This window comes from Hibiscus syriacus, unplaced genomic scaffold (genome assembly GCF_006381635.1).
Source record: "Hibiscus syriacus cultivar Baekdansim isolate YM2019G1 unplaced genomic scaffold, ASM638163v2 tig00113156_pilon, whole genome shotgun sequence".
Lineage (NCBI taxonomy): Eukaryota > Viridiplantae > Streptophyta > Magnoliopsida > Malvales > Malvaceae > Hibiscus > Hibiscus syriacus.
The window spans coordinates 547,423-575,331 of record NW_024063446.1 but is presented as its reverse complement, the minus strand read 5'-3'; the positions used below and the strand labels follow the sequence as shown (position 1 = coordinate 575,331).

Genomic DNA, 27,909 nt, shown 5'->3' with positions numbered 1-27,909 from the left:
CATACTGTTGGTGGTGCAGTTAGTTGTCCTTTAAATGAATCTCCCAAGGAATCAGAGAGTCAAATTCCTGGGTCGAATGAGTCTGTAATTTTAAGTCGGATACATCATTCTCCTGAAAATACACATTGAGACCATTTCTATATCATTGTTCTTCTATTTTGTGCCTTTTTTTATTCTTGCTTTTGCTGTTTTTGTTGCTTATCGTTATAAAGCAAATAAAATGCGGTATGCCATCTGGTTTCCCGGATTAGGCACATCCTTGAATCTAGATCCTTAATCTGTCAGCATGATCTACTTTGACGCATTTAACATGGTGAATCATTTCGTAAATTGTTCTGATTTTCTTTTGTTAATGTGTATTTGTGAAATCTTTTTGTATTTGTCCTCTACACAGTGAAATATTTTACCTTTATCGGATTAAATGAAGCTGGAATCCGTTATGGGTTTTTTTAGGATTTTAAAGTTCGATACTTCGATGTGTCTTGTAATATTCGTCTGGATAGAGTCGGAATGCGTTTTGGGTTTCCTATAGACCAATTAAGGAGTGTGTGTGTGACAATACAGGGTTTGTGTATGACAAAAAGGGGGCAAGGAAGGATGCATTTCCTCTTCACGGGAAAAAAATTGCAAATTTGGGTTTATATAATGGACTGATTTGCATTGGGAAGAAAAATGGGGTATGAATTTCCCACATTTGGGAGCTTTATAAAGCCGTGGAACTTCGAAATCATCCGGTTCAAACTAGTAATCACCGAGATAACATGTTTTTATTATCATTATTATTAATATGGGTAGTATAAAGTAATATCTATTCAAAGATAACAACTCTCAATCATTTGACATTGAACGTTTATATTTCTATTATTCATAATGCTCGAACCCAAGACCTTAAGGAATGATAACAATTCATTTGGCACCGAAATCACTTGATTCGTGCTCGGACAAACGTCCGCTTGAGAAATGATCAGACCAAAGCAAACCAAACCAGACCCATTTGATTGGTTACTTTATCGATCTATGTCCGAACTCAAACATATTTGTATCTGAACCTCCGAATTGAAACAAGGATTATATGTATTCTTCAATATCAACTTTAACTAGAAATGGTCCATGATTATTGCGCGCGCGCATATATATATATATGAACAAGAACATATTTCTACTTTGCCATTATATTTGAGCAGACACTATACTAAATGCAATCTGAATTTGACCATCCATTTACTTTCATCTAATGATCCTACCTTAATTGCCTTACTGGTCCTACCTACTACATTCCTGCTTCGCTAGGTAATTTCATTCGAGTCATCCAAGAGTCATTGTCTCTTGCAGTTGTCGGATTCTTCCGTCCTTGCGAACCTCCCGCGGATCCTTGGTTGACTGTTGGCAAGAGCCTTCCGGCAAGCATACTGGGGAAAGGAAACCATCATAGCATGAGTTCGGGTGCAGAGGTATGACAAAAGGTTACAAGTCGAATATCATGAGTCCTGAGTTAATAATGGAACTGAATATGTGCTCTTTTTTACCTTGATTTTCCTTCCAAAGTTCCTCTTGTCTTCTTATTCCTGTATCTCGAGAGCTTTTCTCTTCGATCTTCTGTAGAACAGCTACTGAATATCAACGGCGGCTCGACTGGAGAACGGACGACACTCACATTACCATTGCCAAGTGCCTGTCATAAAAACGCGGTATCATCAATGACCCACCCCATCCTGTGGAAATGGCCACCAACATCTAAGTTCCTCGGTAGCTACATATTGTCAAGGAAAATACATGGTCGGTGGTCGATTGAATGATTGAATAACAAAGAGATCGTCTTTACGATCTAAAGTTCGGTTCATCGACTGAATAAATCGAGCCTAGAATTGGATTACTTTTAATAAAGGGAATGGTATTTCACACAAACACCAACAGGAAAGCTAACCTTTATATCTCCTTCACTGAATGCTCTCCTCATCCCGTAAACGGAATCAAAATCAATTCCAGGGAAATCGAGAAAATTCGACTCGATCGCAGCCCCCTGCATCCAATCCATAGAGCTGACACTTTTCGAGAATTCTACATCAGAGAACATTTCATTTTCATCCGGGAACCTTGATGTCAAGGCCCTCTACCAGAGGTGTTCCGATCGCAGCTTGTGCTATCAGATCCTTCTCGCACTCGTATAAAACCTCCAAAAGCTGCTCATTTTGAAACAATTCGATATCGGCAGCCTTAAGTTCTTGTGAAGTAATGACGTCTTCATTGCACGAGATTAACGGCATGGCAGCAGTCATGTGATCAAGGTCTAGAGCCGATTCTTCGATGATCGGCTGTGGATTCTTGAACAGATCACCATCTCCTCCCATATAATACTCTGATATCTTCGAGGTCGGAATCAGGTTGTTCTACTTTAGGCACAAAAACAAATATTAAGAAACAAGCCTCATGAACAGATAAAAAACATCTTTTGCTCATTGAAACGAATTCAGTTCAAAGTTCTTAATATCAATACATGCATCATGCAAGTTAAACTATAATTCGAAAATTTGAGCTCGAACATCTGCGTCCGATTGTTTACAGAATCGATTTGAAGTTCATGACATGGTTTTCCAAATATATTCCCAGGTTATTCTTTGTGTTTGCTTTTTTTTTCTTTCCCTTTTCCAGCTTCCAGCATGTAAAGATTACTTTCAATTTCCCTTTCCATTTCAGCCTTGTTTTGTTTGGTTAATGATAAAGTGTTTCAAGAGAATAAAGCAAACCAAGTCCCCCACTTTCTCCCTTTTCAGGAGAACCCAGAAAAGCATGAATCACAAAGTTAACACGGAAGCAAAGATCAAGGAAACTAAAGGCAAGAAAGAAACCGGAGCCACAGATTTTGAGATATTCAATACCATTGGATCATTGGGTTTCTGGGTTTTACAGTAATCTCCAAGCTGCTGAAAATCTTGAGCAGCAAAGTTGTGCATGCAAGGGGAAAACAGCCCTGTGTCTGCATACATTTTTCTTTTCAACCAAACAAAACACACTTCCCTCGATCTTTTCACAGAAAGAACACAACTTTTCTTAATGAAATTTCACCCTTTTTCACAGAAAACAGACCCAAACAAAGCATCAAAAAAACTCAAGAAAGAGAGAAGCTTTGGGGTTTGAATGAGAACTGATAGGAGTGCGAGAATCAGTGTTACTATTCAGCTAGCTGAAAACAAAACAAAAGGCGATGCAAACACTAATTGGACAAACCGTAAAAGACATAAAGCTCTGTAGACTGTCCCCACTGTTCCTAATCACGCTGACTATTTATTTAACATAGTGGGAATTAATATTTAATTATTTCATTAATAATTATTTTATTATTTTTACACAATATTATTACTAAAATAATTATTTTAAAAAATTAACTTTCATTTTTAATATATATATATTTTTTTAAAAGCAACATATTTATGCCAAAAATTATGCAAAATCATTTAAAAAAGCAAGAAACATGTTAAGTTAGTGTCATGTGTTTGAATTTATTTAATTCATGGTTGATATATGAAATTATATATTAATGATAAATAAAATGATTTTTTAAAAATTTCCTACCTAATTTTGTCCTTTCCTCGAGAAGGTAACATCAAATGTCAATTAGAGTTTAGAATAAAAATTGTTAATTATTTGTTTAATGAAGATAAGTTTTACTAATAAAGTAAACGGTAGTATCCATATATGATTGTGAAATTCATACTTTGGTTTAGCCCATAAAAAGAATTAGATAACATATAATAACAAAAGATAATGATTAAATATTAAATAATAGTTGATTTAATGAGATAGGGATACAATTATTTTAATTAATTTCAACTATGTGAATTTTAGAAAATAGAATTGAACTGTGAGAGTCGTTCGCATAATAATCTTATACACCACTTAAATATATTAATCTATCGTTTAATCAAGTACCTATAATTATGAAATAGTAATTAAATCCTGTGAATTAAAATTTTATGAGTATGATATTTAAATCTCTTATCATCATAATTAACAATTTTTTAACGTTAAAAAGGATAAACCGTCACTAATGTTTTAGTTTTTTTTTTATTATTAATATAAGGTAAGTATAAAGTATTATCCGTTCAAGATAATATAATCAATTGACATTGAAACTTACATTTTTGACATTCATGATACTTGAACTCAGAATTAAAGTTGAAAAAAATCCGCACATTGTATTAGCCAACTGCAGCATCTAACTCTAAGATTGAGAGGATTGAAAGTCTCTGTTGTGTCAAAATTATATAGAATCCCTATTGCCATTGCGAATGGAGGACTTGAGAACCCTTTTGCATCTTAACCATCTCTCCTATACATGGCACAAAACTCCATTCCACTTTCTTGGATTCTTTTTCCATTTGGATGTAAGCCTCAAAATGGGGTCTTCTCGAGAAAAAATTATAAATCTCAAGGGTCAGAAGTTAAAAGTTTTGCACTAAAAGGAGTTGGATTGAAGGGATCGATTATTCTCATAATACAATGCATGTTAACCGTACATGAAAAGATTGACGTTGTTTGTTTCGTTCACTTTGTGCTTTGAAGTATAGGACTGGCCTGGTTTTGGATTCCATGCCTGGTGTTTCAATTTATTGGTAAAATTCTTTTATTAGTCCATTTATGATGATTAACTGGTAGATTTAGTCTTTATACTCTAAGTTCATAATGGAATTACAGAGTCGGAGAGTCTTGAAGAACTAATTGACATTGAATGGTACATTAACGAGAATAAACCCCATACCCTCTCAAGACAATGACATATAGTTCAACCAACCGCACAATAAAAAAAATCCCAATAAACTTTAATTTTCGAAACATCCAAATTGAAAATCACCAGGAAAATACAGTATTTTTGCAAGTTTTCTATCCACGGTTATAAATATTCCGATAGCCTTTGATAGGAATCCAATTATGAAGGTAAGGTGTTCGACGAAATGATTTATCAATAATTTTTCCTTATATCGACAAGTCATTGTTTCTAGGAAAGGATATAAAAAAGCTGAATCGACAGACAGAGGAGGGACCATTACAGATGTTGGCTTCCGAAACATTGAAAACCATCGGCTTGTGCAATGGCAATATTCTCTTTCAAGGGGGGATGCTCCAGTGCAGCTCAGATGAGAAAACCCTGCCCCGGATTCGGACAATCGTGGTTTGGCCGGACTAACTTTTTATCGAAAAGGGCTTGTGAAAGGGGTCGACCGATTTGGCTTTTTTCTGGGCACAGCTCCTGATCCCATTGTTTATAGTTTTTTAATGTTCGGTTGTGCAAAGAACCGGGATTCAGATGGGATTTTTAAGCTTTTGAGGAGTTAAAAGAAAATAAAGATGGGGTTTTGAAAGTTGGGGTCATTTATGGGAGCTTAATGAACGGGTATTTCAGGAAGGGAATGGAGAAAGAAGCTATGGAGTGTTATGAAGAAGCTTGTGGAGAGAATTCGATGGTTAAGATGAGTGCTGTTGCTTATAACTATGTTCTTGACGCATTAAGTAAGAACGAGAAGTTTGATGAGGCTTTAAGGTTGTTTGATAGGATGAAAAATGAGCATAATCCTCCTAGGAGATTAGCTGTGAATTTGGGAAGCTTTAATGTGATTGTCGATGTATATTGCACCGAAGGTAAGTTTAAGGAAGCCATGGATGTTTTCAGGTCAATGCTAGATTATAGGCGTCGTCCGGATACCTTGTCGTTTAACAATTTGATTGATCAGCTGTGCCAAAATGGATTGTTGGTTGAAGCTGAGGAGCTATATGGTGGAATGGGGGTTGAGGGTGTTAGCCCGGATGAGTATACTTATGTTCTGTTGATATATGCTCGCTTTAAAGTGAATAGGATTGATGATGGGGCTTCATATTTTAGGAAGATGGTGGAGGCGGGTTTGAGGCCAAACTTGGCTGTTTATAATAGGTTGGTCGATGAATTGATTAAAGCGGGGAAGGTGCATGAGGCAAAATCGTTTTATATACAATGGTGAAGAAGCTTAAGATGGATGACGCCAGCTATAAGTTCATGATGAAAGCACTTAGTGATGTGGGAAGTTGGATGATGTGCTGACGATGGTTGATGAGATGTTGGATGAGGAAAGCTCTGATTTTAATGATGAGTTGCAAGAATTTGTTAGAGAGTTGTTAAGAAATGTAGGGAGGGAAATTTGAAGCTGCAGAAGCAGCCAAGAGAAGTGCCAAAGCTGCAGTCGCATCTTTACTTCCATCAAAGTTATTTGGGAAAAAATAAGGTGAACCCGAGTCATCTTTGGCGTCCGAAAACACAATTGACTCTTCCTCTCAAGGTGAAGTGCCAGAAGATGAGAGTGAAGGGCCTACCGAGGAAACTACTGTTATGGAGTCTGTTGCAGATTCCAATGCTGTTGATGCAAAGCAGCAATTCTGATGAAATTCTAAAACTGATATTGCGAAAGATGGCAGGTAATAGCTCTATATTTTGGAGGAATCTTTTATGTTCATTTATGAGCTCAGTTTTATCTGCTTGTCTCTGTAATTTGAGGATCAAAGAAGAAATCTGCTTTTTGAGTCCGTATAATTTCCAATTATTACTGGAAAGGATCAGAGGGAATCAGTTGAGACTTATCATTGAAAACTATGACGTGAATGTAATTAATAATGTTTAGAAACTTGCTAATGTGCTTTCCATTATGAATCAAAACATCATTTTTCTTAATGCAAAAAGAAGGTTGGGGAAGACGATATTCTTATTGCACGCTTACATTAGTTTGGTATGCACATAACAGCATCTGGATTTTGTTCTGCCTTCCATGTCCTTCCTGTAACCCTCAGCTTTAGCTCCTTCAAAGTGTAAGCAGAAATACTGACCATAACAATTGAATACCTGACAAACAGCAGCGAAAACATACGTCGGTTAAGGCTTATACTAGGAAGATTATTACAGACCCAATTGGATCATAGTAATATAAAGATTATAAAACGTACTGTTAGCATCCAAGTAGCATTTTCGACTTTCCGAGGGTTGGATTTCACGTATCGATGGTTAATCTTGATTCCCCCAACCATAGAAACTGAGGGAAGGAGGTGGCTAACAGAGCGTTCGATGAAAACGAACGGAGGGTGCCATTTGATAATGTTGAAAGTAATATTACATTTCATAACTCTGAAGGTGCTATTTGATTCGTTTATGTTTATTTATTAAATAAAATAAACGGATATGAATAATTTTTTATATTAATGTAATAAATGAATAAAAACGAATAGAGGTGTATTTGATTTGTTTATGTTCATGAAAAAGTTTATTTATCGACTCATTTATCTTGTTCTCCTTTTTCTTTTATTTTTCTAAAATTTTTAATGTTGATGAAGCTAGATACTAAATTGAACATAAGGTGAACTTTAGTATGAAACCTGAAAAGCTTAATGTTATTTCATTGTTTTAAACATTAAATGAGCATGTTAGTGAATACTAAACGAATCCTAAATGAACACTTGCAAAAATAAACGAACAAACAAGATACTAAAAATTTAATTAACTTAATATAATCTCGTTCAATTGTATTTATAATAATATTGGACGAAATTGTAGAGTTCCTCATCAAGAAGCACCCATGGCCTAATGGATAAGGCGCTTGACTTCTAATCAAGCGATTGTGGGTTCGAGTCCCACTGGGTGTGTGTACACATTTTTTGGCCAGAATCAGTCTCGAGTTAACTCATGATAACAATTTTTTTTTTCTCTTTTAAGTCGTTTCGTTATTATTTTTCATCCATGATTGTTGAGCATCAAGCACCCATGGCCTAATGGAAAAGGCGATTGTGGGTTCGAGTCCCACTGGTTGTGTACTTCATTTTTTATGCCCGACTCCTTTTCTTGTCGGACTCAGTATCGAGTTCGAGTCACCTCACTATCACATGCTGAAAAACTCTCGATGACAATTTAAATATTTTTCGGGCAAGAGTTCGTGGATATCATGTTGCTCCAATTGTACTTGAAGTTTGGTTGTTTGGATGATGCAGACGTCTTGTTCGATAAAACGACGCTAAGAAACTCGTTTCCTCGGACAGTTTTAACGATGCTTTGATTGAGAATTGAAAACCGATTCTGGCCTTTTGGATTAATAGATTTCTATACAACGGTGTTGTTATACAACGAACACTTTTCCGATTTTCGTGATTTCTTGTCGTAAAATATTTCATTTGATCCGATTAAGAAAATGATTTAAGAAGATAATCGAAGCAAACCCCGAAAAAGGTTGATAAGATTCTTGGATTAACTTCATTCTTATAATGCCGTGGTGTTGAATACATTGAACTATATTATAAATTGCAAAATGCTAATGGTCCATCGTATCTACCCTATTTATGTATGCACCAAATTCTCCTAACGAAGTTCAACAACTGCCTAACATTGACATGTTGGACTACGTCGAGAAATTGGTACACAAGTCTAATTAGGCACTCAACTTATGACATTTCTCAAACAAGAGACAATCTCTATTAGCCATTAAGATATAGCTTTATGACTTAGATTCGAACAACATCGTCATCAAGATGTACATGAGTTTTATTTAGACTAAAAAGACCACATAATAATGCTAAAATGACCAAACTAGAGTATATAGACCAAACCCACATCTTTCACATAATATATGGACTAATAGATGAATTTGACCCATAAGATTTTCTTCTCCTAAAGCTTCAACAAAGGAGAAATGTCTCAGATTCTTGCAAAAGAAAACAACATTTTAATCACAGGTACTACACAATGGAATGTCATGGACAATAAATTAACAATACCTTATGAACACGGGAATTATCAATCTGTCGTACATCCTCCAGATGTTTTAGTGCATGTTAAGAATGCAATGTTCGAAACAATAACAAATTTCCGAATGAGGCGACGCGTTTTTCTGTACAAGATGAACGTCTGAGCATAGATAACAATTGCATCAGACACGGGAATGAATGGGATCAGGACCTTAAAACGGCGCCGGGCGTTACCAATCCTCCTTAACGATCTTCGCCTTCTCGAGTATGAACCTCCCTTCCTTGTACTTTTGCGAGGCCTCGTAAGCTCGCTCGTATTTCCAACCTAAAACCTGATGGCAATCGGTGCAGTAAATATCGGCCACGGTGTGGAGACCGGTTAAGAGATTCCTGTCTTCTTTCGGTCCTGTGGTTATGTTCATTGCGTGCGAGAACAAAAACGCTCGGCCATTTCTTCCCTATAAGGAACAAAATCATGGAGAAAAAAAGAATGTGGGACAAAAGTCCCCTAAGATCCTTTGGATTGATCAAATATGAAACTAATTTGAATTTCTGCAATGTTTAATTCCATTCATGGATATACAACATGCTATGCAAATCGGACTGTTCATTTTTCTCAAAGTTCTCGTGTTCGAAAACCTATCAGACACGCATACTCGTATTAGACACACATCCAAATTCGAGTAACATAACATAAACAGGTAACAACCCATGTTCAAGCACATGTTAACTTGACTCCTGTTCAACACATATTCAAACATTAATACGAGATATGATCAAAACATGTAAGTGCCTAGATTCGAAACTCACTCAAATTCAGATAACATAGGTCCTTAACTGTGTATGCGTTCTTTATAATCTAATAATGATCATATATGTTGAGGGTTTCGACAAAATGGGATACAAAGCACACGGGAATATCGGGATCGTCGAGGGGTCCGAAAACCCTCGGCGAAATGCAGAGAAAACCTAGCTCAAATCCAACCATTTGAAAACAGAATTTCAGCCATTTTTTTAAAGCTCTACCTGGAAACACTTGGAAATTATATCATCGTGGAGAGAAACACGGTTTCGACAATTTGAGCAGCTGTACAATCGTGGACCCAATGATCCCGCCATTGATCAGCAACTTTAAAGCTTAAACACCAAGGGTGACACTAAGACAAAAGGGAACAAAAACGAAAACCAAAATCAAAATCACGAGCAGGAAGAAACTAAACCAATTTCCAGCAAAAGAAAAGGGGAAACCCCAGTGAAAAAGAAAGAGCAGGAAAGAAGATGAACCTCTTTCACCCAAAACGCTGCAATAATAGATTGATAAAAATAAAAAATAAGTAGTTGCGTGCAATAGTAAGCCAAAGTGGATTACAGAGATTCCATACATTTTGATTAAACAAATGGGTGTGTGAAAAGGACGGGGAAGATGTTATTAATAACATGAATAAACTACAGAAAGAAATATTTCGACGTAAGAGTCTTGTGAGAGAGGGATTAACATAGTTTCTTATCATCACTGACCTGATTCCTGAGGGTGAAAGCTTGGCTTCACCTAATGGGAAGATTGGGGCTCTTTTTAAAAGAGATGATTTTGATTTTGATATATTTTATCCGTTTTTTCTTTCCTCAGACACTGTTGTTTCTTGTCGAAGAAAAAGGAGGTGTGGAGATAATAGGGTTTCACACGCGCCTAACTGGCTATGGGTAGAATGCATTGTCGTTTGAAATGGAATCCGCGAGGGGTGTTTAAATTTTCGAATTAATCCGATTAATCGATCGAATCGAATTAGTTTAGTTAATCGATCGAATTGAATTAGTTTGATTAATTAACGGTTAAGAAATTTTTTTAAATTCGGTTAACAATTAATTCGATTCGAAATTGATTAATTAACTGAATTAATCGAATTAACTCTTAAATATTTATTAATATTTTTTTCATCTCATAATATGTTATCCCCATTTCTTTTAATTGCTCATCGGTTATCAATTTTTTTACCTTGATTTGTGTAAGATATGTGCACGTTCCTGATGTGCTTGTTCTGCTAAAGCTATGTTTTTTTTCCATGTGAAAAAGGGCGTATGGCTAAATGTAACACTCACGTACATGCTATGTTTTAGGAGATAACGAGAGAGGGTGTGGCGTGTGGGGTTCAAAATTTTTGGCTTTCTGCCCCAAGTGAAAGTGTGGAGCATAACTCTGCATAAGCAAAAATGTAGTGTAGTAAATTGATATTGTAAACTGTTTTTAATAGATACAAATATCTTATTTTAATATAATGTTTGAATCAAATTAATTAGATATTGTAAATTGTTTTTTTAATTAAAAAATATTAAATTCGAAAATTCTAAAAAATTTAATTAATTTAAAAATTAATCGAAATTTATTCGGCTCAATTAATACTTTCATAAAAAAATTCGGATCAATTAAAAGTTAAAAAAATCGATTAAGGATATTTCAATTCAATTCGATTTTAAGCGAATGAACCCCTAGAGTCCGCTTCTTGCTAAGCTTAAACATCCTTCGTGATGTTGGGACGAGACAGAATGGCGCGTGACGTTAAGGCTGTTGTTTCGAGGAAATTTACATTTCCCTCTCGTCATTTCTCCCTTGGTCAATCCCTATACTCTATATTTTTTTATCTTTTTCTTAGTCCCTATACTGTACATAAACCAACCATTTAATCATGTTTCTGAAATTGATTTCTTTTAAGCTAGTCTAGTATTATTTTTTTAAAAGTATTTTAAACTCATCATTTTACAAAGTTTATAAATAGAAGCTAAAACAATAAATTTTAATATAACATATTATAGTTTAATTTTTAATCTTTAAAAATATTTAGATAAATCAAAAGAATAGTCTTGAATAATTATAAAATAGTATTTGTTCAAAATTTCTTAATTGTTAATAATGTAGACATCTTGCAAATGCAACTCCTTAAATCCAATATCTCTAAGAATAACTACACCCTCACTAACCATTGAGATCACTTTACGAGTTTGATAAAAATTTAAAATTGAAGTACAATTTCGATCTAAAATATATATTTAAAAAATAGGGTAAATTATGTGTTTAATACCTAAACAATCAGTTTTGGTCTGTTTTAGTATCTAAACTTTCAATTTTTTAAAACTATACCTAAAATTTAATTTTTAAAAACTATACCTAAAATTTAATTTTTAAAAACTATACCTAAAATTTAATTTTTGTTTCATTTTAATACTCCGTTCAAAATTTAACGTTATGTTTCGGAAAAAATTGAAAGTTTAGATACTAAAACGGAATAAAACTGATAGTTTAGGTACTAAACACATTAAGTTTTTGGGTACTAAAACAAAACAAAAACTAAGCATTGAGTATGTTTTTAATAAAACTAAAGTTTAGGTACTAAAATAAACTAAAACTGATAATTTAGGTATTAAATGTGTAGTTTGCCTTAAAAAAAATCTCCAAAATTTGGGTTATGAAGATAAGAGGGACAATATCAATGGTAGGCAGGGAATGGTTTAAATCACAAGAAAGGTAGAAGGTCAAATATTAATATTTTACATAGATATGGCATTTTAATTTAAACGAGTAAATTTATTTTAATGACATCATGATACTAAAACTACACATAGATATAGTACATTTCAGACATAATTGAAACCCAGTAATGTAGTATTGCCGGAACATCTTAATTTCCTGGAGGATGAATTTGCCTTCCTTGAACCTGTTCTTCATGTCATAAGCTTCAACATATTTCCATCCCAGTTCTTCACTGCACTTGCTGCAGAATATATCAGCGATGCTGAACCGACCCGTCATCAACTGCTTGTCGTATTTCGGACCCAACACCACGTTCATCGCGTGTTGGAACATATAAGCTTTCCCAGATTTGGCCAGTTAATCAAATCAAACCAAATCATTGATAAAAACATCATCATCTTGGGTCAAATTTGGTCAGATTCACAGAAATCAAAGGTTATAGGGACTAACTATGTAATTCTTAGAGAAGAGATCATCGACACGAGAGCGGGATGAACAACAATCCACAATAAACATAGAGAATATGAATAATACAAATATAATATATCACATATAACCCAAAACTCGATATAAATACTAAAATCCGATATATCCTTGCAAAATTATCCATGCAACACAAATTCCAAAAGTTACAGAGATCTCCAAAATAAATTTTTTATTATAATTATCCTAAAGGTTAAGACATAGTCTCTATTATTTAAAGAGTCAAATGTTTGGTCACCAAGATTTTTTATGAAATTATTCTTAAATAAACCTAATTATTAAGTAGTCTGTAACCACTAGAATAATAATAAAATTCAACTTAATCACTAATTATAATTTAGGTCAAAATATATCAGTTTCACTCATAAATCATATAATGTGTTTCAAAAAGTATTGATAAAAATATAATTCATAAATTGTACGGGACATAGAACATTTATTGTGACCTATCTTTGGATATCAAAATGTCACGTGATGATTCGATTAACGGCTTACTTGGTATGCTTTGTACTTAAACCATTCATGTTGGTAATTTTTGCAACTTTATTACTTCTTTTATGATTCTTAGTATCCTTTTGGCGGATTCACCAGTTTGCTCTAATTGTAACCATCAAAAGTTTGAGGAGTTCAGCACTCTGGTTTTGGTGAATAAGAAAGAGAAGTAGCATTCACATATTCATAGTTTTATGTGCTGTGGTTTTTTGTTCTTAATTCGTCAATGAGCTTTTTGTCTTTAGATAGGATTAGTATGTCCTCCTTCCCATCCCATCTTATCTCTTTATTGGTTGTTTGCTTGCTCAAGTGTGTGCTTAATCTCGTAGTTATCTCTGGGGGCCATGAGCTTTCTAGTTATTATTCTCGGGACGGCGATAGAGGAGTAGTGCGGATAACCAGCGATAGTGACTCCATTGGATCATCTTATGATCGTTATGTTCGTGACACGGTATTGAACTAGTAGTTTCTTTTTGCGTGTGTGTTGATTAGGGTTCAAGTTTTTATTCACTCCATTATTTTATAAGTAGAGCTACTAAATAGAAGCATCCTTCCAGCAACTGTCATCATTTAGCGGGAGTCTCTCTGCAAGACCAATGAGCGGGGGAATGCCTCGCCGTTCTGTTGATGATCCCGTATGGTGGGTATTGGTGGTGTTGATGGACCAACAATAAAATATATTACTATTGGATTTGAAAGTGTAAGACCTGAACCTTCCCTTCCTTCTGATGCATCCAGCACTCTCTACGTGGAGGGTTTGCCTTCAGATTGTACACACCGAGAAGTTTCCCGTATCCTGATTAGCAATAGTTTCCACTTTGGCATTTTACTTTTTCAATTTTCCCCTTCCGTTTTATTCCTTCATCTCGGTTGACAGATATTTTCGCCCGTTTGTTGGGTACAAGGAAGCGAGACTTGTAACCAAAGAACCTAAATATGTAAGTTTATTTATTTATATTTGTCTTGACTTCAGAGTAAATATAAAGAACATTGATAATTCATGATTTGTGCAGCTCAGAGGAGATCCAATAAAACTTTGTTTTGTTGATTTTGCAAGCCCTTCTCATGCTGCCACGTCCATGGGTGCTTTACAAGGTTAGCCTGACAAGGATTTTCTGGTCTCCTGTATTTTGCCGATCAAAATGTTCACATTTCACGGATATTATTTGATATTACTGTAAATGAAGGCACTGACGCACCCAATCACCACATATGCACTAGCAAAACACAGAATAAGTGCAAGCATGATAATGTGACCTATGGAAGACCCACCTTCGGATAACAACCTGTTTTATTCTGCTTCCTCCCTCTTTTTCTCCCTTTTCCCTTGTCCAATATTTTCTTCCCGGTGAGGTTTAGGGAAAGGAATTCTTTCCAAAGGAAGGGTTGCTTGACTGCTTCGGATTCAATTAGATGGTTAGGCTTAATATAAAAATTCCAGTTGGATCAGTTATTCAGGTTTTGCTAACTTGCTTGTGTCTGCTTGTTTCATAACTTTAATTTGCAAAGAAAGACTGGTTAAATCTATAAAATCAACTATATACATGCTACGAAGGGACAGTTTAAACAAAACATCTTAGCCACCCTCATTCCAGTACCATCTTAGGTTTTCCTTTTTCATCCAGTTTTGGGTGTTCTCTGGTTTTTCTCTGGTTAAAATTAAAAGATACAACCTAACCCCTTGAGCTTCCTAAGGTCAAATAAGTCATAATTCATCAGCATTTATTTTCAACAGCATGTGATTTCAATGAAAATTTTCAATATAGACTTTATATAACAGCAAGTTAAGCATAGATAATGTCCTCACGTTCCGCTCGGCAATGTGTTCATGGATTTTTGGAAGGATGTTTTTGTTCATTCTGCATTGACATTGTATTTCTTCATGCCATTCGATACGACCAGATACAATGATTGAAATTTGCAATAAAATCAAGTAGACTTCCCCCTTCATTAGTTCGATCTTCCAAAACTCCATTCCTTACCAGTCCAAAAGCTTTACGCTTCACCAGTCCAAAAGCTTAACTGATAGTCATTCTTGTACCAGCTGAAGTAGATTCTTCTGCGTTAGATTCTCAACTGGTTGCATGGACTAACTGCAACACCCACTATTTGCATTTTGTGCACTTTACTTTGTGTGGTCTTGCTAACATAATATTCATTTGTTACTGGGCTCATCTTACCTTTCCCCATTTCCATGTACCTTTCCCCATTTCCATGTCAAGATCATCTCATAAAATTAATCAGGTAAAGAAAACGATTTAATGCAGGATATTTCACAGTTTTCTCAGCTATTTTAGGTACAAATAAAAGCGTGGCGGTTAGCCTTTTGAAATCTAGCTTGTCTTTCCAAGTCTTGTTTCGTTGTTTAAATTCTTTGATACATGGAATATGTGGTGGATTATTGTGTCATATTTAGGATTCTGAGAAAGTAAACCTTTATTTGTGGAATTTGTTCATTGAACTAATGTTCGCGCCTTATCGTGTTGGGTTATAAATCCCTCTTCACACTTTTGAAGCGAGGTAAGTTGTACGGTGTAAATAGTTAAGCTGGATTTTGCAGGTTATATATTTGATGAGAATGACCATGAATCGGTCAAACTAAGGTTGCAATTTGCTCGCTACCCTGGTGCAAGGTCAGGTGGCGGGCATCGTGGCAAGCGCTGAATTGTGTGATACGCAGCTGATTGACGCATATCCAGTCAACCTTTTACTATTCATGGCCATTAGGTATTGTAAAAAACTCCGGCGTAAACGGTTGATGACGTTTAATCGTGGAACAACACTTTTCTGTAGGATTTGATCGAATTTGGGACGTTTTGATAATGACGAATGGTATGGAAGCCTTGCGCTTTTGAGAATTCCACCAGTCTTTGTGCGGTCGCTTTCATTAGGACGAACCTTTTAAATCCAGGATAATCGCTAGATGTTTTTTAAGTGTTTCTTTTTCTCCTAGAAAGTAGCAAACTGTATTTGGTTGAATTATTTGAAACGACTTCATATGCATTTCATCGAACTCTTCCATACATGTTAATGTTTGCAATTGAGTCTTGGTTTGGACATATTTGACTATGGTTGTGCAGTGAAAAACTGTCATGTATATTCATTTTTCCCAAAATTATTCCGCAGTTCGGTTCCCATCTCTCCCTCTGAAGTCTGAATAAAAAGAATGAACGAATAAAATAAATAAAATGAAACAAGAAACTTTCCTGCTCTTATTTATGAAGTATGAATTATTTTCTTTTCCCATCCACCAGAAAATCAGAGTTCTTACTTCTTACCAGTAGGTGGTGTGTGTGAGTAGTAGTGCAAGAAATAATACGTTGCGATTCGGAGTTCTCATTGTGAATGTAAGTGTGGACTTTGTCCTGAAGTACTCCTGCAGCATTTCAAGCTTCTTGGCATGGCATAAGGTGAGCAGTTAGTGTTGATGTGATTATTTATTTTCGGATTTGAATCTGTTTAGATGTTCCGAGTAAACATATTACCGTGTTCTTATCTTTTGAAGGTTTAGTCGTGTATAACGCTAGTTTTTCTGTACCAAAATTACTACTATTCTGTAATCACCATTTTTACCTTGATCCAGATGATTCCCTGCTCCAATTAGCACCTACCAGCAACTTCACATTCCAGCAGCAGCTTCCACCAACGACAGCTGGTTTCTCGCTCCACACAGCAGCTACCAGCAGCCCAGCTCCACCAGCTGTCCCTCCACGTCCCAGTTACAACTCACAAGCAAAACAAACAACAATCATCATTTTTGTTTTAAACATATAAATGGGTTAAAATATAACTCATACAAATCTTATTGTAAGGGGGGCAGAGCCTTTCAAATAAAAAAAACAGCAGATACAAAACGGAGGATTAGAAATAAAAACACAGCAAAGGTTCTCTTCTATTTGGTTTTTCGTTTATTTTTCAGCTTTATATACATATATATTCAAAATCTAACAGCAAATACAAGGGGAAAATATAGGATTTTTACCTTGGGGTTTCGGGTATCACGTCGCCGTAGAAGTCAGGTATAGCGTCGGGAGGTGAGCTTCCGCGGTGGCCGAACTTTTTAGGGGCATCGGTCACATGAAAGGAAGAGAGTAAGAGATGAAAAGGGAGATAAGCCTTGGGTTTAGGCTCGTTTAAGAAGTGTTCCAGCCTTCCTCGGTTGAAGGAGTCGTCGGTTGGAGTAGGAGCGGCCACCATGGAGGTGGCCGACGTTGAAAAGGCTTTAAGCCTTTGTGTGTTTCGGCCGCCGTTGTGTAGAGTGGAGAAGAGATGAGCGGGAAAGGGAAGGAAGGTTTAGATTTTTTTAGGTTTTAAATTTAGGTTTTTTTCTAGATCAATATATTAGGATATATTTTTTTAGTTTTGAGTAAATTATCTATAGGACCTCTTGTTTTATCTGCATTTTTACATTTCAGCCACTGTTTTAAGGTTAAATCACGTTTAAACCCCCATATTTTTGCTGTATTTTGCATTTTGATCACTGAGGGTTAATTTATTCTTTTGGGGTAAATCATGTTAAGGTCCCAGTATTTTTAGCTTATTCTTACATTTAAGTCACTATTTCGTGGGTTAATCACCCATAAATCATTCTAGTTTATGCGTTTTTCTATTTTAGTCACCGATATTCTTTCTTTATTTTATTTCGATTTTGACATGTTAATTTTTATTTTATTTTATTTTATTTTAGTCATTAATTAATTTTGTTATTATTTAATTTATGAATATGATGCTATAGTTTTAATTTCTTTATTTTGGTCATTGTTTAATTGTAATTGTAATTTTATTTTTATTATTTCCCTTTATGTTTCAATATTAAATTTAGTACTTTAATTTTTATTTTATTTTAGTCATATATATACTTTAAAAAAATTAATATTAAGAAATGGATTGTCTTAAAATAACTAGATGTCATTTTCTGATATTTTTAAATAAATAAATGCCCTACTTATAATATATATATATATTTAGTTTTATTCAAATTATTTTAATATTATTTTCTTAGGAATAATTATCATATTTTATTTATTTATTTTTTAATATTAAGAAATAAACTATCTTAAAGTAACTAGATGTCATTTTCTGATATTTTTAAATAAATAAATTCTTTATTTATAAAAATATATATTTACTTTAGTTATGTTTTTCCTTAGAATTATCTGATTAAATTTGAAATAATAGGATTATAAATTAAATTCATACTCGAATTCTTTAAATTCTATTATTAGAGACAATTTATAATTAACATGTACTAATTTTGGCCGTTGTGGGTGCTAAACTTTCCCCCAAAAGTAACCGACCTTGAATCTCTTTTTATTACTAAAAAAATGAATTTTTGATTATATGCATATCAATTTATCTTTTAACTGATGTTTTCTTAAAAAAAAAATTTAAAATGTGATTTTGAGGTACATAAACAAAAAAGGTCAATTACGACTTCAAAACTTTTCCTTAAAAAATCATTTATTCATTTACATACTTTCCCGTCAAGAAAATTCGTACTCGGACGAAAATTGGTTACGTCATATTCGGTTGCAATAATTTTATGGCAATATATGTTCCTGCTTCTTAATCTGTTGCCTCTTAAGAAAATATATCATCCACCTTGATGCTGTTAGTGGGCGCATATATGACTTTAATTAGTATGCTTGGTGAAGATCGTCAGTGTACTTAGGTATGACAACAACTCAAGTTCTGCTACTAAACCACCCACTTGAATGTTGTTTTTTAGGTTTCTGCTACACAGACTTCATATGCAGTTAAGAAAACACGAGAATAGGTGTTTTAGTAATGAGAAAGTGGAATATCCTAGACCGCAGGTGCTTGTATGTGAATACAGAGGTGCAAAATCAATGTGGGGTTCTAGCTGCATGTGATGTTGTATAGAATTAAATGCATTCACGCTGAATAATGGTATCTTTTGGTGTTTTTCTTGTGGAGCCACCTTTAATGCTTTATAGAGGAGACTAATAGGCATGTCATATGAGCCCGTAACTTCCAGGAGTATACCTAATATGCATACCATTTGAGCTAATACGCAGTTATCCGAATTAACCTGTGACTTTTAGGTCTGTATTCAATTATGCATGCTACTTGAACCGAGCTTTAGCATCATAGTTTTCTGATCCTATGTTCTAAATCTTCATTCTCTCTCTCTCTCTCTCTCGAATTACTTGTGTTCAACATCCGTGTGTGATCCATATCTAGACAAGAGTATAGAGACATAACCCTGGACGATTCCTTCACATTCTATATTTTCGCTGGTTGCACGAGTACATGCTGATATGATATGAACTGAAATGATCCCTTGTTGGATATGTACCAGTGAAGTCTTTATCTTTAGGTATGTGGAAATTTTATCAGAAATCTAGAAGATGGCAGAGGTAGTCAACAAAAGTCGATTTGTGAGATCATTTGACTATTATCATATGGTTGAGATCCCAAGTCACCCATAGGCAACTTTCTTGTTTTATTCTTGTTTCTCGAAGCGGTTGAGAAGAAAGAAAAACACCCTTTGTCCCTTGGATGTTGCTTTTAACACGTGTTGCTAGATTCCGCAAATAGATTTATAAGTAAAATACACCAGAGGTCACTGGACCATATAAAAATAATCTTTTTAGTCAGCGATCTTTCAAATATTACAAAAGTATTCCTCTGCAATGTTAAAATAGTAATAAATTCCGACAAGTTTAAAGATGATTAGTGCGGATAAGATTGAAGATATCAGCTATCTATTGTTTATTTTGTCTATTATGAAGATGGTAGGGCGTAACATCATTAATAGGCTGTGATCGAGAAGAGTGTAACTTGCAACTTGATATTAGAATTTAGATAGTGTGGGAAAAAAAACTTAATCAAATCGGTGTCCATGAACTTGACTCTGACTGCGTAAATCGTACGTGGATTGTCTTCGGATTATAGTTTTACTTGCGTTTGTAACACTTCCAGAAAATCAATAATTGCTATATTAAAAGTCTACCCTTTTAGTCAAATATTTATTATTGTTTAATACAGTCTTGTCCATCCGTGACAGCTTGTAAACATTGGGATCAGTAAAGTAAAAAAAAAGATTAAATGCAAATTCAGGAAATGACTTTAGAAGTAAATTATAAGTTTAATCATTTTTATTTTGATTTTGTACACTGCAATCACTGGAATTTAAAATATTATATATTCCAATAATTATTTTAGTAATTTATTACAATTTAATCATTAAATTGCTAACTTTCGAAATGACTGTATTATCATTTTTAATAAATAATCTTATAAATATTTTATTTTATAAGAAGGGCAATTCAACCTTCTAAATAGTGTTTGTCAAACTTACGTGGTTTGGGCAGTGAAGGTTAGTGATTAAATTTTTAATTTCGATCACCAAAACAAATATGTATATTTCATGTTTGATAAAAATCTAGTTGGGTCAGTCAAACCATTAAAGGTACCGAGTCTTTTCCCACTCGATCTAAAGGCTAAAATGATGGTCAAAGAATGGGCAAGTGGGGGGGACCACAATCGAATGGATAAGATACAATCTCAGATTTGTCAACTTCCAACCCCGTAGAACGGATGGAGAGAAGAAGAAGAAGAAGAAGAAGAAGAAGAAGAAGAAGAAGAAGAAGAAGAAGAAGAAGAAGAAGAAGGGGCATGGTTTTAGTGACGAATGCTGATGTGGCCGTCTGGCTGATACCGAAACGCCGCCGTTTAAGCCGCGGCACGCGTGTGTGCATATCGATGCAAGAATACGTCGAGGGAATGGAGGTGTCGGTATCAAACAAGGGAGTGGGGGAAGGGCGTGTTGGGTTGGGTTGGGTTGGGTTTACACAACCATGATTGATTTTAGGAATTAATTCCCCAAATGCTTAATCTTTTAGAAAACGTAAAAGATTCCTGATCCTTTGATCGGTTAATTGAGGTAGAAACCTCAACTTGAACTTGGACGTTGAATGTGGGTTCAAGTTTTAATATTTAATTAAAAGTAATCCATTTAAGCAAGGAGCCGAAGCACATGCAATGTTTAAAATAACGAGTACTGTTTAATAACTACATTTCTGAATTGTTTAGCATTTCCATAATAAGAACCCCCCCCCCCCCAATACTTTACTCGTCTTTTTCAGTCATATTTTTCTTTTCTCTTCTCATTACTCCTATTTTAATAATTGCATTTTTGAATTGTACTTTTACTTTGGTATAATGACTTTTTGATCCCTTGATTTTATTAATTTTATTGTTTTAATTTTTATCCTTGAGCTTTTGCTTTTTTGTCGTTGACCCAAATGTGTCTTAACAACTATGATATTTTCTACTTATTAAAATACTAATATCCATTATTTTTTCCTCCTATGGATCATGAGAAAATTCAAACAATATTAAAATTGGTTAAGAAAGAACTGGTATTAACATTTTAGTAAGGACAAATTATATATATTGTTATTTTTATTTTCAAATATTTTAATGTCAAGTTGAAACAACAGAATAGGCGATGTTAACATTTCGATAGAAACAAATAACAGTATTGGTCACATTTAAGTTAATTTGAATAAAACATAAAGTTCAGAAGGAGTGTAAAAAAAAATTGAAGGACTAAAATGACTATAATGAAAAAATGGGAGCGCCAAAATGTCATTAGGCCTATTTGACTTTCAACCTTTTCATATCTACAAAAACCAACCTGTCCCGCATTCTCCGGTTGCATCCCTGTGAAAATGGAAAATCCTTTTAAATAAAGCCTAACCAAGATATTTGTGAAACTACTTGTAGTCAATTGCATTTGTGTTCCTCAGTTTCTGCTAATTTTTTCCTTTTTCACATTCACATTATGTGTGTGTACCTGATTTGATGGCAACTCACAAGTATCCCAAAGTATGAATCTTTTTATTTTTCTTTTCAAAGATCCCTGACCCACCATTGCCACACTCCCAGTTTTCCTGCATTCTTATTTGATATATGTCTGTTAATATACGTGTGTTAGGTTAGCAAAGAGAGCAAGAGCATCATGGGAGAGGTATCCGAGATGGAAGCTATGGAGCTGGACAAGATTGAAGAAGAATGCTGCCCTGTAAAACAAGTTGAAATCACGGTTCCCAAAACCGACGATCCGACTTTGCCTGCCGTCACATTCCGGATGTGGGTTCTCGGTCTCGGTTCCTGTGTTGTTCTCTCGTTTGTCAACCAGTTCTTTTGGTACAGGACGATGCCCTTGTCGATTACTTCCATCTCCGCCATGATTGCCGTCGTGCCCCTCGGCCATTTGATGGCGAGAACGCTGCCTCGTCGCCTGTTCTTCGAGAACACACGATGGGAGTTCACCATGAACCCTGGTCCATTCAATATGAAGGAGCACGTTTTGATTACTATCTTTGCCAACTCTGGCGCTGGAACTGTTTATGCCACTCATATTTTGAGTGCTGTTAAGCTCTACTATAAGAGGAATCTTACATTTATCCCTGCCCTCCTTGTTATGATGACAACCCAGGTTTTTTCTTCTTCTTTTTTTCTTAATTCTTGCACCTTGAATCTTCTGAATTTCGATGATGAACATTGTATGTATTCAATATGATGAAGTTGCTCTTGTTGTTTAATTATAGGTTTTGGGGTTCGGTTGGGCCGGGATTTTCAGGAAATATTTGGTTGAGCCAGGGGAAATGTGGTGGCCTAGTAACCTGGTTATGGTCTCCTTGTTCAGGTATTCATTTTCATTAATTAGTGCATCTGTCTCCTTATCGAATCGATTGTTATTACTGCAGGGCTTTGCACGAGAAAGAGAAGCGGCCGAAAGGCGGAACAACTCTGAATCAATTCTTTCTGCTGGTCTTGATCTGCAGCTTTGCCTACTATGTTCTCCCTGGATATCTTTTCAGTACACTGACTTCATTCTCCTGGGTTTGCTGGTTGGCACCCAAGTCGGTTTTGGTCCAACAACTCGGCTCGGGGTTGAAAGGACTTGGAATTGGTTCGTTCGGTCTCGACTGGGCTACGATTTCCTCTTACCTAGGGAGTCCACTCGCTAGTCCATGGTTTGCTACTGCCAATATTGCGGTTGGTTTCTTCCTTGTGATGTACGTCATGACACCACTCTCGTATTGGTTTGATGTCTACAAAGCCAAAAACTTCCCCATTTATTCTAGTAAACTTTTCAAGTCAAACGGTGAATTGTACGACATATTGAGCATCGTCGATCCCATGTTTCATCTAGACAAGGAGGCTTATGGGCGAGACGGGCGTGTACATCTCAGCACTTTCTTTGCCATGACCTACGGCATCGGTTTTGCTACCCTAACTGCAACAATTTCCATGTCCTACTGTTTGATGGAAGGTAAACCCTACTAACAAAGTAATACGACTTCAAAAGTAATGTCTATTTTCTCATTTTTCCCTTGCTATATGTAGAAACCTATGGCAGCAGACCAAAAGTGCATTTCTAGGTAATAAGAAGATGGACATTCACACAAAGCTTATGAAGAAGTACAAACTCGTTCCTACGTGGTGGTTTGTTGCAATCCTCGTGTTGAATCTTGCCCTTATACTATTCATTTGCGAATACTATAACGAAACGCTCCAGTTGCCCTGGTGGGGTGTGTTATTAGCTTGTGCCATTGCTTTCTTCTTCACCCTTCCTATTGGTATCATTGCTGCTACCACAAATCAGGTAAAGGAAAACTATATCTGCACTAAGACTTGATTTCCATGGCTTCTGATGTCGATTTTTGGGGGCTTTTTCGTGCATATGTAGGCTCCAGGTTTGAACATTATTACTGAATATGTGATCGGATATATGTACCCAGAGCACCCTGTTGCTAATATGTGCTTCAAGGTGTATGGATACATAAGCATGGCTCAAGCTCTAACCTTTGTTTCGGACTTCAAACTCGGCCATTACATGAAGATTCCTCCTCGATCGATGTTCACAGCACAGGTCAGTCCTCTGTCTACAATCCCTAAAATCACAGTTTTCTCGGAAAGGGTCGGATGTAAACCTATATCGTTTGATATCTAACGAGTTGGCATTTGCAGGTGGTAGGAACAATTGTTTCAGTCTTTGTGTACACCATAACTGCATGGTGGCTTATGGAAGAAATTCCCAATCTTTGTGATACCTCCTTGTTGCCACCTGACAGTCCATGGACTTGTCCGATGGACAACGTGTTCTTCGATGCATCCGTTATATGGGGGCTAGTTGGACCTCACAGAATATTCGGAACGGAAGGTGAGTACGGGAACATCAATTGGTTCTTTCTTGGGGGAGCACTAGCTCCTCTCCTAGTATGGATGGCGCACAAGGCATTTCCAGATAAAGAATGGATTCGCCTCATCCACATGCCGGTCCTATTGGGTGCAACGTCTATGATGCCTCCGGCTACTGCAGTAAACTTCACAAGTTGGCTGATTATGGCCTTCCTTTTCGGATATGTTCTTTACAAATACAGACCGGAGTGGTGGAAACGCTACAATTATGTCCTCTCGGGTGGTCTCGATGCCGGAACTGCTTTTATGACGATCTTGTTGTTTCTTGCACTACAATCAAAGGACATTGGCCTCCAATGGTGGGGCAATAATGGAGAAGGGTGTCCCCTTGCTGCTTGTCCAACTGCAAAAGGCGTAATTGCTGATGGCTGTCCTGTTACCTAATATTTGTGTTAGAACTCGTATATCTTTTGTATTCTTCTGACAATTACCAATGTTTAAACACAAGCTTATATTGTCAACTCTGTTCTTTCATGTAAGATTTTAAAGGTATTTTAAAGTGATTGACAATATGTGATTCAAATTTGGCAGAGAATATATTTAAAACGGATGAGTAATTATAAAAACAATGAAATCGGTGAATAAAACGCAAAAAAAAAAATCATCACTTAGTTAAAGACCAAAATGATACCGTTATAATTTTCAGTTTCTTTTGTTCAAATTTTACTATTCAAACTCGACTCGACTTGAACTCAAAATCCAGAGTAAAATTTCAAGTTGATTCCAATAATTAAAAAAAAAGATCATTTTTTTCGAGTCGAGTTTTGCTAACCTTAATTCCGAAAAAGAAAAAAGAGTTTGAGAGACAAATAAATATAAATTAAAGAGTAACTTCATCAACCAAGTGATGCAATATTGTCACTATATAGCAATTAGAATCATTGTTATAAAGGTTCTAAAACCACACCGTTTATAAAATGTGTACGAGACTACACTATATCCCACCTCTTTTTTACACGAAACATTAACGCCGATGATTTAATGTCATTTTGAGGTACCTGGAGCATGAACTGGACTTCCATTTTCATTGGAGCCGTCTTTGCCTTTCCATTTTCTTCTCCGACCTGAAACGAACATCATCGAAGTCTCAAGCATACAATGCTAACCTTCCATATAAGGACCATATAGTTCAGCAAGAAGAAAGCAAGAAAGTTGGTGCCAATACGAGAACTTATCCATAGTGTAGACCTCTGAATCATAGCCAGCTTTGAATTTGAAGTCTTTGTCGTACGTGTGCTTGTAGACGGCACTCCAACTGTTCGAATCGAAATTGTACCAATAGCTGCAGATAAAATAGAAATAGATATTGCAAGAAAAATAATTCATGTCCAGAAAAAGATACATGTCAATAGCCGATAAGAACATGTAATTCCATGAGATTCCAATATTGACAATGTGGAGGGAGTTCTAACTTCAACTTATCAGATGGAGTGAAACGTCTCTTGAATGCAAATTATACAGCATTCAACGGCAGTGAAATGCTAGGAATAAATGACGGTGCTCCATCCTGCAATTCAAAAACCATCAAAACCACTACGAAAAGGAAATGTCAAAAGCCGGAAAATCAGGCATCCATAATGTTGAACAATGAGCCATCCAAATTATTCAACAAGAAATATGCCAGTGGAACTCCCATACAAACCACAGTAGCTTATAAAGCTGACGGAAAAGTCACCTTATACGAGCATCTTAATTTCAGTTCTTTGTCTGTGTAATAGGCAGCACCGACCCCGTTCAAAATTGGACCTTTAAGAATTCCATTTATCAACAATTTCCTTGGCACTTCCTCTTCTTCTTTCTCCTCAAGCGCAACTTCACCCGTGGGGAATCTGATTGTTGCTTTACGCTAAAAGAACACGATAGTAACGGAGGCAATTAGAATGTAAAAGGGCTATGCGGACATGTTTAAGCATATTAAATTGGAAAAGAAGCAAATCAAAAGGTGATAATCCATAAGCATAAAAATGCAAGGGCACTATCATCAATCCGGTCATCCGGTGTCGAGTTATGCATACAGATAATAACAGTATGATGCCACATACATCTTACAATTGAGTACCCAAAACAATAGCTGAAAATGAATTGCCAAATACTTTTTTAATGAAACGCAGTGACAAAAAACACAACAAATAGCAAAAGGAAAAGACAGCTCAAATTGCAACCATACTATCACCCGTAAGCAGCAAGATTGGAATCTTCCTGTAATTATAAGTGAATGATTTTCACTAATAAGACACCACAGATAAATAGTACTGACCAAACCAACATATGGAACAGGAGATGATAGTTCAACAGCATAACCAGGATCAGCAAGGTTTGCAATCATCGCGACCTCACCTCGTTTATCCTGAGAAAAAAGAACAAGAGGTATTTAAGGAATAGCATATGTATGGCATCAAAGAAATATTCATTTAGCACTCACTTAACATCATGTTAAGAGTGTTGGGCAATAGTAAATTTAAATTTCCCATTTCACATAATAGACCTATGCAGTACCCTATTCGGATTAATGAGACCAACGCAGGATACCTGTGGTTATACAAAAAATTCCCTCTTTGTAGCTGCATCCTAACGACTCTCACCAAAATTTTCAAATCTTACATGCAGAGCAATTCAGGGGCAAACAAATAGTGTCAAATGATAATCCCAAGCTTTCGATTTTATATATTTTCATTAACATTAGCACGAACTACGATTAGCAGAAACATGAGAAAAAAGGGTAAACCTTGACATCGTGAGCAGCTTTGAAATGCAACTTAGGACCTGAGGGCATTTTGTTCTTCAGGGTCATAGTGAATCGACAAGTGCTTCGAAGTTAAGGCCAAGAGAGGCTCCGAGATCTCACGTTTGACGTTGTTGACGAAGAAGAGTTTAAGCTTAGCAAGGTCGTCGAACAGCTTACACGACACCTTGTGGAAGAACACTCGGCTGTCGCTGTCGAACTCTGAAGTCACGCGGAGGGAGGGTCTGCTGGATATCAAAGACAGAAACTGATTGGGTTTTGTAGGTGGCGGGGCTGGCGGCGGAGGCAGCGGTGGTGTGGTGGGTGAGATTAGGTTATCTGGGGGTTGAGAAGATGGTTCCAGCGTTACTGTTTGGGTTGGTGATTGTGATTCGAAATTATTGAAAGGCTTGAAATCTTAGGCGAGCACAAAGGGTTGATCTTCAAGCTAAGGCCTTGCTTTGCTTGAAAGAGTGAGACTGATGTTTTCTTTTGTATTGTTGTGGTGGGCCCCAATTGATGCCAATTTTTTTTTTTGAGTTTTCCAAAGCTGACTTTTTTGGTCGAATTCTACCATGAGTCACTTACTGTTGACAAATTCCGGGTTTAGTCATTATATTTCAATTTTTTTAGTTTTGAAATTCCCTTAAGAAGGGTTAGAAATAGTGATGGGACAAAATGTCATTATTTTAATTACGTTGAA

General features: G+C 35.8%; 2 protein-coding genes, 1 non-coding gene and 4 pseudogenes across 5 annotated transcripts; 4 read left to right on the top strand and 3 right to left on the bottom strand.

Moving 5' to 3' along the window:
• Positions 1-1,168: 1,168 nt before the first annotated feature.
• LOC120186024 lies at positions 1,169-24,931 on the bottom strand (annotated as a pseudogene).
• On the top strand, positions 5,048-6,406 carry LOC120185953 (annotated as a pseudogene).
• Positions 7,584-7,656, top strand: TRNAR-UCU. The gene has a single exon. It is a non-coding gene; the product is annotated as a tRNA-Arg (tRNA).
• Positions 8,749-10,369, bottom strand: LOC120186025 (protein yippee-like At4g27745). Of its 3 annotated transcripts, none has more exons than XM_039190087.1 (3): positions 10,267-10,369; positions 9,775-9,905; positions 8,749-9,206 (listed from the first exon to the last, which is right to left on the bottom strand). In XM_039190087.1, exons 2-3 carry the CDS (start codon positions 9,865-9,867, stop codon positions 8,979-8,981), a joined length of 321 nt encoding a protein of 106 aa, XP_039046018.1. In that variant the 5' UTR covers positions 9,868-9,905; positions 10,267-10,369; the 3' UTR covers positions 8,749-8,978. The 3 variants fall into 3 exon arrangements, with proteins under 3 accessions (XP_039046018.1, XP_039046019.1, XP_039046017.1); XM_039190088.1 differs by lacking the exon at positions 10,267-10,369 and adding an exon at positions 10,033-10,160; XM_039190086.1 differs by lacking the exon at positions 10,267-10,369 and having other exon boundaries at positions 9,775-10,026.
• Positions 13,473-14,408, top strand: LOC120185952 (annotated as a pseudogene).
• Positions 22,221-24,945, top strand: LOC120186023 (oligopeptide transporter 6-like). Its single transcript, XM_039190085.1, is given in 7 exon segments — positions 22,221-22,715; positions 22,828-22,925; positions 22,987-23,528; positions 23,531-23,555; positions 23,630-23,888; positions 23,973-24,155; positions 24,254-24,945. Coding segments are annotated over 7 exon segments (2,202 nt in total). The 5' UTR covers positions 22,221-22,235; the 3' UTR covers positions 24,869-24,945.
• On the bottom strand, positions 24,727-27,783 carry LOC120185951 (annotated as a pseudogene).
• Between the last annotated feature and the right edge of the window lie 126 nt (positions 27,784-27,909).

Excerpts from the sequence above, each read along its gene's own strand:
- LOC120186025 (XM_039190087.1), bottom strand. The coding sequence starts at position 9,867 with ATGGCGGGATCATTGGGTCCACGATTGTACAGCTGCTCAAATTGTCGA. Across the intron at positions 9,207-9,774 it reads TAATTTCCAAGTGTTTCCAG|GGAAGAAATGGCCGAGCGTT; the intron begins GTAGAGCTTTAA and ends TGTTCCTTATAG.